This window comes from Meriones unguiculatus, chromosome 7 (genome assembly GCF_030254825.1).
Source record: "Meriones unguiculatus strain TT.TT164.6M chromosome 7, Bangor_MerUng_6.1, whole genome shotgun sequence".
NCBI classification, from domain to species: Eukaryota; Metazoa; Chordata; class Mammalia; order Rodentia; family Muridae; genus Meriones; species Meriones unguiculatus.
This window is the reverse complement of record NC_083355.1, coordinates 652,487-661,744: the sequence shown is the minus strand read 5'-3', so window position 1 is coordinate 661,744 and position 9,258 is coordinate 652,487. Positions and strand designations below refer to the sequence as shown.

Here is a 9,258-nt window from a genome sequence, read left to right as displayed (position 1 = left end):
TTGTTTGTCGTTGTATATTGATGTATCTCTCTATAGGCAAGGATAATAGTCAAAGAAAAGGAGTTCATAAATTTGAGTGAGGAACAAAGAAAAGGCTTAAGGGAGGAAGAATAAGAAAGGTTGGAGAGAGAAAAGGAAAGGGACAAGTGATATAATTACACTTTCAATAAAAATATATTAAAAATAAAAGTAGAACAGCAACCCAGACAGGCTTTAGGAACAAGTTCAGACTTCCAAATGGAATCAGGAAGGCAACAGATCTGGATGTAAGTATTAAATCTTTCATTCAGATGTCATGGCAGCACATAGACAATGTGTCAGTAAATTCCTTGTGGTAAAAATAAATAAAAATCTCATTTATTTATTTTGTGCCCGTATGTATATTTTGTGTGGTCACATGTGTTCCATGATTTGTGAAGAGATAACAGAATAGTTTTTAGAAGTTAGTTCTCCACCATGTGGGTTGGGGATTGAACTTAAGCTGTCAATCTTGGTAGCAGGAGCCTGTATTTGTTTACCCATATCCTGAGTCACCACAACAACAGTTTTAATTGTGAGTATATTTATTAGATTTAAAGATCTGATTTTGTTCTCAAACAATTTATTTAGACACTACTTACCTGATATTATTATTTATTTGCTGAAAGGACAATACATGCTTTGAGGTGCTAGAACTCTAGTTCTATCAATTATCTTTTTAATATAAAATTTGTCATTCATTTTGGGAGGTAGAATTTCAGAGAAAATCAATGATTTCCTTCAATAATTTTGGATCCCTTCAAATTTTTTTACTTTTCTTTTTCATCAAAATTTATCATATTCTGTTTTTCAGTTTATGGCAATCATTAGAAATAATACAACACAGATCACAATGGTGGTATTTTTATTATGAAGACATTGAGTCATGTAATCTGCAAAATTTTTATTGTCCACAGTTCTTATTTAAGCTTTACATACATACCCATACACATGAATGCACATCTTGCTTAGTTATGTTTTTAGATATCCTTAGTGTTTTAAGTATAATATGTTGAAGGTATACTTTAACAAATGAAATCTTGTTAGTGTTCCATTAGTATGACAAAGCAGTTGAGGAAATATCTTGAAGCAAGGATTGATTTCATAAAGCTTTTATTGTTGTCTCCACAACTATGCTTTGGGAGGCAGATGGGACCAGTTCATGAAGGAACATGGCAGTGACATGCTGCTTAACTTAAGAGAACAAGAAGGTAGATAACTTTCAAAACTCACATTTCTACTGAACCTCTTTATCCAACCAGGCTGCACTTTTTTATAGCCCGTGAAGTCAGAGCCAAATGATGCAACAGCTGCCTGGTGGCAAGTCTGTCCAGAGACCAAGTCCTCAGCTTATGCACCATTTTTAGAAACTTCATACCCACACTATAATACTAATTTGATATAAAAAGAAATCTTTGTTTTTAAATTATATTTTATAGAAAATGGATTACCTATATAACATATCAAACTATACTTTGTTTCAAAATAGTTCAAAAGCTGAGAAGACTAATGTATATGTATATCTGTATGTGTATGTATATGTATATGCTTACCTTTGTAGTAAACACAGATATACTAAGAATATATTGCATACATGACTATATAGTATACATACATAATATGTAAGTTTTGAACAAGTATCAACAGAGTATCTATCCAGCTATAAAAGTTCATATCAAATACATGTTTTTTGGCTACTGACATTGGCAAAAAAAACTTTCTTTTAGTGGAATACATACATACACACATATATATATATATATTCCTATCTCCATACTATGTATATATGTGTATATATATATGTACATATACATATATATATATATAGATCATGAATTTTGTATATAAAAGGTCCATTAGACACATAGCTCACATGTATTTTATGAATTACTGCTATGTTTTATTTATAAATAAATTACATAAATGTATCATATTGTGGTGAACAAGAAGTAATATTGTTTGAATTTTAAATGAAATCCAATGTTTCATTTAGTTTTATGTCATTTAAAGATATATCCTAGAAGGAGAACACAATCATAATGAGAAGTGATGTTAAAAAATGTAGAATTGCCAAATGTATTTTCAGTATATATTGAGTAAAATACATCAGTGTTTACAAAGTGCCTTTCCCATTTCAGGAGATAAATTTTCCAGAATATAACTCAAACTCTAATTTTATCTGTACAATTATTATAGCTTAAGAAGCTCACATTATAAAATATCAGATGGATGGTATACCAGAATGACTTAAAAGGGTAATAGTTGAATAGGATATACAATGGCTAGATAGGCTGGTAAACCTTTAGGGAAAGAAGGCAGTGTGTCTGCCACGGCAAAAGGCAGAAGAGAAGCAGATCCTGCTCAACTGTTTCAGAAGCAAATACGTGAATGTGGCATGTAGCCAGTAAAAGTTGCTAGCTTTGCAAAGATAAAGAAAGGAATGTTTCCTTTTAACAAAAATAGACTCTTGTTGGTAGGAATGAGAAGTCTCAGGCGAAGCTGGAGCAGAGTTTCTGAAGGGTGAAGGAAAATATGTGCCTCCATTTTGTTTTACTGAACTGCACAGGAAAATCAACATTTTGCTCAGTTAAGATGTTCATGCTTCTTGGAGATCACTGCTTTGAATTGTAATCACATTAAATAAATTTTCTTGTAGTCACAAAAAAAAACAAACTCTGTAAACAAAAATAAAATAATAAACAAGAAAAATGGTAGTACCACACCAATATGACTGGGTCATTGGCATTTATGTTTAATTTATGAACTGGCTTTCAGTGTGCCTTTCATTCACAGGCCACATTTTTACTTGTGAAAGATGCCACCTTCCTTGCCATGTTCATAAAGGCTTGCTTGACTTGCTGGTTCCTCAGACTATAAATGAAGGGGTTTAGCATGGGGGCTACTGAGGTATTTAACACGGCAACTCCCTTGGTCAATGATGCTCTATCTGCTGCTGAGGGTTTAATGTACATAAAAATGCAGCTGCCATAAGAGATGGAGATGACAATCATGTGGGAAGAACACGTGGAAAAGGCCTTTGTCCTCTGATTAGCAGAAGGAATCTTCACAATTGTTCTGATGATATATGTGTAGGACAGAAATATTAACACCAAAGTGAACATTAGGGTAAAGACAGCACAGAAAAAAAACCCATTTTCTCCAGGAACTTTGTATCTGAACAGGAAAGTTGAAGCAGGGGAAAGTAATCGCAGGTATAGTGGTCAATGATGTTGGACCCACAATAATCAAGCTTTAGGAGCAACATGAGTGCAGGGAAGATGATCAGGAAAGAAACCAGCCAGGAGGCAAAGACAAGCATTGTGCAGACCTTCTGACTCATGATGGTCAGGTAATGCAGTGGCTTGCAGATGGCAATGTAGCGATCATAGGACATGGCAGCTAGAAGGTAAAACTCAGTGACTCCCAAAAGGATGAAAAAGAATAACTGAGCTATGCAATCGTTGAAGGAAATAGTTTTATCTCCTGAGATTATGGTGCCCAAGAACTTGGGTATAGTGACAGTTGTGAAGGATATTTCTAAAACAGAGAAATTCCTGAGGAAGAAATACATGGGAGTCTGGAAGTGAGAATCCAGCAAGGTGAGAGTGATGATGGTCAGATTCCCTGTGATGCTGAGAGTGTAGGTGATGAAGAGAAAGATGAAGATCACAACCTGGAGCTGAGGGTCATCTGACAGTCCCAGAAGAATAAATGCTGTGATTTCTGTATGGTTTCTCATTTGGAACTCACTTTAAAACAAAACAAAACAAAACAAAACAAAACAAAAAATGTTAGCCAGACATATTGACAACAACTACAACAAAAAACGAAACAAAAAAACACAGATAACAAGCTTGAATTACAAAATATAAACCTTTCAGTGTGTAACTAGAATTTTCTAAAAATATGCTTTCTCTACATCCAGGTGTGTTGGAAGCCACAGAACAATAGCAGTGGTATGGTAATTCCTTTCATTTTGTAGATAAAAGAAACCTTTATTGAAAGCATATTTTTAAACTAAATTAATTGGTAAAAAACATGAGATAGCAATCATTTCAACCTATGTATATTAAATATTGTGGAAAAAATCTGGAGTGACTTTGGAGAGAAAAGAACTTACAAGAACGGTTTTGGGGCATGTAAATCAGTACAGTCATAAGGCATCTTTCCAGGGCTCACTATGAAACTATGGTATGATTCAGTGATCTCAAAGAAAAGTATATTCAAATAGAAAGAAAATATTAATACTTCCATGTTTGTGGTCACACTGTTCTAATAACTTCAATATCAAATCAATGTTGCAGCACATCAGCAGATAATGTGTTATAAAAATATTTTTTTCTCAGCCAGAAAAAAGGTTGAGGTCCTTGAATTTGCACCAAAATATCTGTAAATGGAGAACAAAGTGTTGAGCAAAATAAGACAAACACAGAAAGACAGGTACTATATATTTCATTCACATTTTAAAAGTTTGAAATTCTCACATAAAAGAAGTTGTTAGTAGAAAATTTAAAGGGTATGGCTTTCTCTGGACAGAAGAAGGATGTTTGGATATGATGAATGCTTGCTGTGTTTATGCAGAAACTTCATGTAATTACTCTAATACATAAAATAAATATGAATGAACAACAAAGGTAAACAAAACAAAATAAAAAAAACCAAATCCATTGATTTCGCACAGCCTGGAGTAGTAAGACTTCAGGACCCATGTAGCTTTTATTTTTTTAGAGATGCCTCCAAAATATTATCACAAATAGCATCACTTTTGTGTCATTCTTTTCATCTCCTTGCAAATTTTCCTTCATGCAACTATTTAATGGTATTAAGAATTACAAAAAGAATGAAAAAGTTTTTTTTTTATTTTTAGAAGGGATTGCTCTGTCTTTAGCCAACTATCAATGTTTAAAACATCATTTTTCAAATTCCTGTACAGATCTTTTCAGAAGTTAGATGTGCCCAAAGAATTTTTCCTCAATAGTATTTTCTTTTTTAAAATGTAATTATTTTTTATAAATTACAGTTTATCACTTTGTATCCCCACTGTAGCCTCCTCTCTCATCCCCTCCCAATCTGACCCCCCCCATCTCTTCGCCAAGTCCATTGATTGGGGCAGTCCTCCTTGCCTTCTTCCTCTGACCCTGGCTTATCAGGTCTCATCAAGACTGGCTGCATTGTCTTCCTCTGTGGACTGGTAAGGCTGCTTCTACCTCAGAGAAAGGTGATCATAGAGTCAGCAACTAAGCTTACGTCAGAGACAGTCCCTTTTCTTTTTACTAGGGAACCCACTTGGAACCCACATGGGTTACACCTCTGTAGGGGTTCAAGGTTATCTCCAAGTATGGTCCTTGGTTGGAGCATTAAAAGGCAGAAAGACATTATCCACATCAACAAAATCTGAAATGAAAAGGGGGATATAACAACAGACACTGAGAAAATCCAAATAATCATTAGATCTTACTTCAAAAGCCTATACACCACAAAATTTGAAAATCTAAATGAAGTGGACAATTTTCTTGATTGACTCCACTTGCCAAAGCTAAATCTAGAACAGGTAAATCAATTAAATATTCCTACATCCCCTAAGGAAGTAGAAATAGTTATCAAAAGTCTCCCATCCAAAAAAAGGTCAGGGTCAGATGGTTTCAGTGCAGAATTCTACCAGACCTTAAAAAAAAGCTAACACCAATATTCTTCAAACTACTCCATAAAATGGAAACAGAAGGAACATTACCAAACTCATTCTATGAAGCCACAGTCACCTTGAGATCTAAACCTCACAAAGACCCAATAGAGAAAGAGAATTTCAGGCCAATCTCCCTATGAATATTGATACAAAATACTCAACAAAATAATTGTAAACTGAATCCAAGAACACATCAAAGATATCATCCACTATGACCAAGCATGCTTCATCCCAGGTATGCAGGGGTGGTTCAATATATGGAATACATCAATGTAATCTACCATATAAACAAACTGAAAAAAAAAACATGATAATCTTCTTAGATGCTGAAAAGCATTTGGCAAAATCCAACACTCATTCTTTATTGAAGAAGTTATCAGAATATTGGAAGATCTCCTGCACTCATGGGTTGGCAGGATTAACATAGTGAAAATGGCATCCTACCAAAAGCAATCTACAGATTCAATGCAATTCCCATCAAAATACCAACACAATTTTTTACAGACCTTGAAAAAACAAATCTCAACTTCATATGGAAAAACAAAAAACCCAGAATTGCCAAAATGATCCTGTTCAACAACAGATCATCTAAAGGTATCTCCATCCTTGATCTCAAGCTGTACTACAGAGCAATAGCAATTAAAAAGTGGCTGGCATAGAAACAAAACAATGGATCAGTAGAATTGAATAGAAGATCCAGAAATCAACCCACACACTACTTAGGGATACCTGATTTTTGACAAATATGCCAAAACCATACAATGAAAGAAGGGGGATATAGAAAGACCTAAAAGGGACAGGAGCTCCACAAGGAGAGTAACAGAACCAAAAAGTCTGGACACAGGGGTCTTTTCTGAGAATTATACTCCAACCAAGGACCATTCATGGAGATAACCTAGAACCCCTGATCAGATGTAGGCCATGGCAGCTCAGTATCCAATGGGTGTCCTAATAAGTAGGTTCCCTAATAAGGGGAGGAGGGATTGTCTCTGACATAAACTCAGTGGTTGGCTCTTTGATCATCTCCCCCTAGAGGGGGAGCAGCCTTATTAGACCACAGAGGAAGACAATGAAGCCAGTCTTGGTGAGTCCTGATAGTCTAGGTTTAAAGGGAAGGGGAGGAAGACCTCTTCTCTCAGTGGACTTGTAGAGGGGCATGGGAGGAGATGAGGAAGGAAGGGTGGAATTGGGAGGGAATGAGAAAGTAGGCTATAGCTGGGATGAAAGTGAATAAACTGTAATTAATAAAAATTAAAATAAAAAGAAATAGTTGAAAAAAAAGAAAAGAAAAGAAACTGGCTGGTGGGTTGATGGAATCAAATAGAAGACCCTGAAATAAACCCACACACTACTTATGGACACCTGATTTTTGACAAAGATGCCAGAACCATAAAATGGAAAATAGATAGAATCTTCAACAAATGGTGCTGGTCTAACTGGATGTCTACATGTAGAAAAATGCAAATAGATCCATACCTATCACCCTGCACAAATCTAAAGTGCAAGTGGATCAAAGACTTCAACATAAAACCAGACACACTAAAGCTATTAGGAGAAAAAGTGGGGAAGAGCCTTAAACTCATTGGCACAGGAGACAACTTCCTGAACAGAACACCAACAGCACAGGTTCTAAGATCAACAATCAATAAATGGAACCTTATGAAACTGAAAAGCTTCTGTAAAGCAAAGGACACTCATCAGAACAAAACCAACAGCCTACAGATTGGGAAAGGATCTTCACCAACCATACATCTGACAGGGGGCTAATATCCAAAATATATAAAGAACCCAAGAAGTTAAACAGTAACAAATTAAGTAATCAAATTAAACAACTAGGGTACTGAGCTAAACATAGAATTCCCAACAGAGGAATATCCAATGGCAGAAAAACACTTAAAGAAATGCTCAACATCATTAGCTATCAGGGAAATGCAAATAAAATGACCTTGACATTTCACCTTACACTCATCAGAATGGCTAAAATAAAAACTCAAGTAACAACACATGCTGTAGAGGATGTGAAAAAAAGGAACCTTCCTCCATTGCTGGTGAGAATATAAACTTCTACAACCACTTTGAAAATCAACCTGGTGCTTTCTTGGAAAATTAGGAATAGTGCTACCTCAAGAACCTGGAAACAACCCAGATGTCCATCAACAGAGGAATGGATAAAGATATTGTGGTACATTTATACAATAGAATACTACTCAGCAGTTAAAATCAAGGAAATCATGAAATTTGCAGGCAAATGGTGGGATCTAGAAAAGATCATCCTGAGTGAGGTATCCCAGAAGCTGAAAGACCCACATGGTATATACTCACTTATAAGTGAACATTAGACATATAATATCAGATAAACATACTAAAATCTGTACACACAGAAGCTAAGCAAGAAGGAGGACCTTGGTTAAGATGCTCAATCCTCATTCAGAAAGGCAAACAGGATGACCATTGGAAGAGGGAGAAAACAGTGAACAGGACAGGAGCTATCACTAATGGCCTCTGAAAGACTCTACCCAAGAAGATGCTGAGACTCATAGCCAAACTTTAAGAAGACTACAGGGAATCATATGAAAGAAGGGAGAGATGGAAAGACCTGGAGAGGACAGGAGCTCCACAAGGAGAGAAAAAAATCTGGGTCCAGTGATCTTTTCTGAGACTGATACTCCAACCAAGGACCATTAATGGGGATAATCTAGAACTCCTGAATAGATGTAGCCCATGGCAGTTTAGTGTCCAAGGTGAGTCCCTAATAAGGGGAACAGGGACTGTCTCTGACATGAACTGATTGGCCTGTTCTTTGTTCACCTTTTTCTGAGGGAGGAACAGCTTTACCAGGCCACAGAGGCAGACAATGTAGCTACTCCTGATGAGACCTGATATACTAGGCTCAGATGGAAGGGGAGAGGAATGGGTGGAGAAGAGGGAGGGAGTGTGAGTTTGGCAGGGGTAGAGGGAGGGTGTATACTTGGATACAAAGTGAATAAACTGTAATTAATTAAATACATATATAATTTTTAAATGGTCAAAAAATGATAGTACAAAATTATTAAATAAATAAAAGGATAGGATCTTGATCTCCAGAAGTAGGAAAAGATGGTATTTATAGCATTCTATTTAAGGGTTTTCAAAGATGTCTAAGAGACAAGAACACTTTTGTGGATTTGTAATGCCAACACTTGCAATTTTGAGGCATGGGGATTGCAAATTCATAATGCAAGACCCTGTCTCAAACAAAACAAAATAAAACAGATACCTAATGTTCCTGTGGACTCAGTTAAAATGATTGAACAATTCCAAGTTGATGGAGTGCCAAAAGATAGAAAGATCTGTGCTTTGTCTGGGCATTGTCTAGACCCTTTGGTGTATCTGCTGCTGTGAGGGGTCTTAAACTGCTTGCCTTGTTGCTCTGGGGTAATTATTAAAAAACATTCTGTAAAAAAAAAAAAGAAACAACAACAACAACAACAAAACAACAAACAAACAAACATAAAAACCAACTATCCTGGGCCCATAGGGGCTCGCAGAGACTGACCCATCAGTGAAAGGGCAGGCAC

The 9,258-nt window shown here is 35.9% G+C and overlaps 1 protein-coding gene across 1 annotated transcript; it reads right to left on the bottom strand.

The window, feature by feature from the left end:
* Window positions 1-2,320: 2,320 nt before the first annotated feature.
* LOC110541226 (olfactory receptor 6C1) lies at window positions 2,321-3,757 on the bottom strand. The gene is given in 3 exon segments (XM_060386194.1): window positions 2,321-2,383; window positions 2,850-3,164; window positions 3,167-3,757. Coding segments are annotated over 3 exon segments (969 nt in total).
* Between the last annotated feature and the right edge of the window lie 5,501 nt (window positions 3,758-9,258).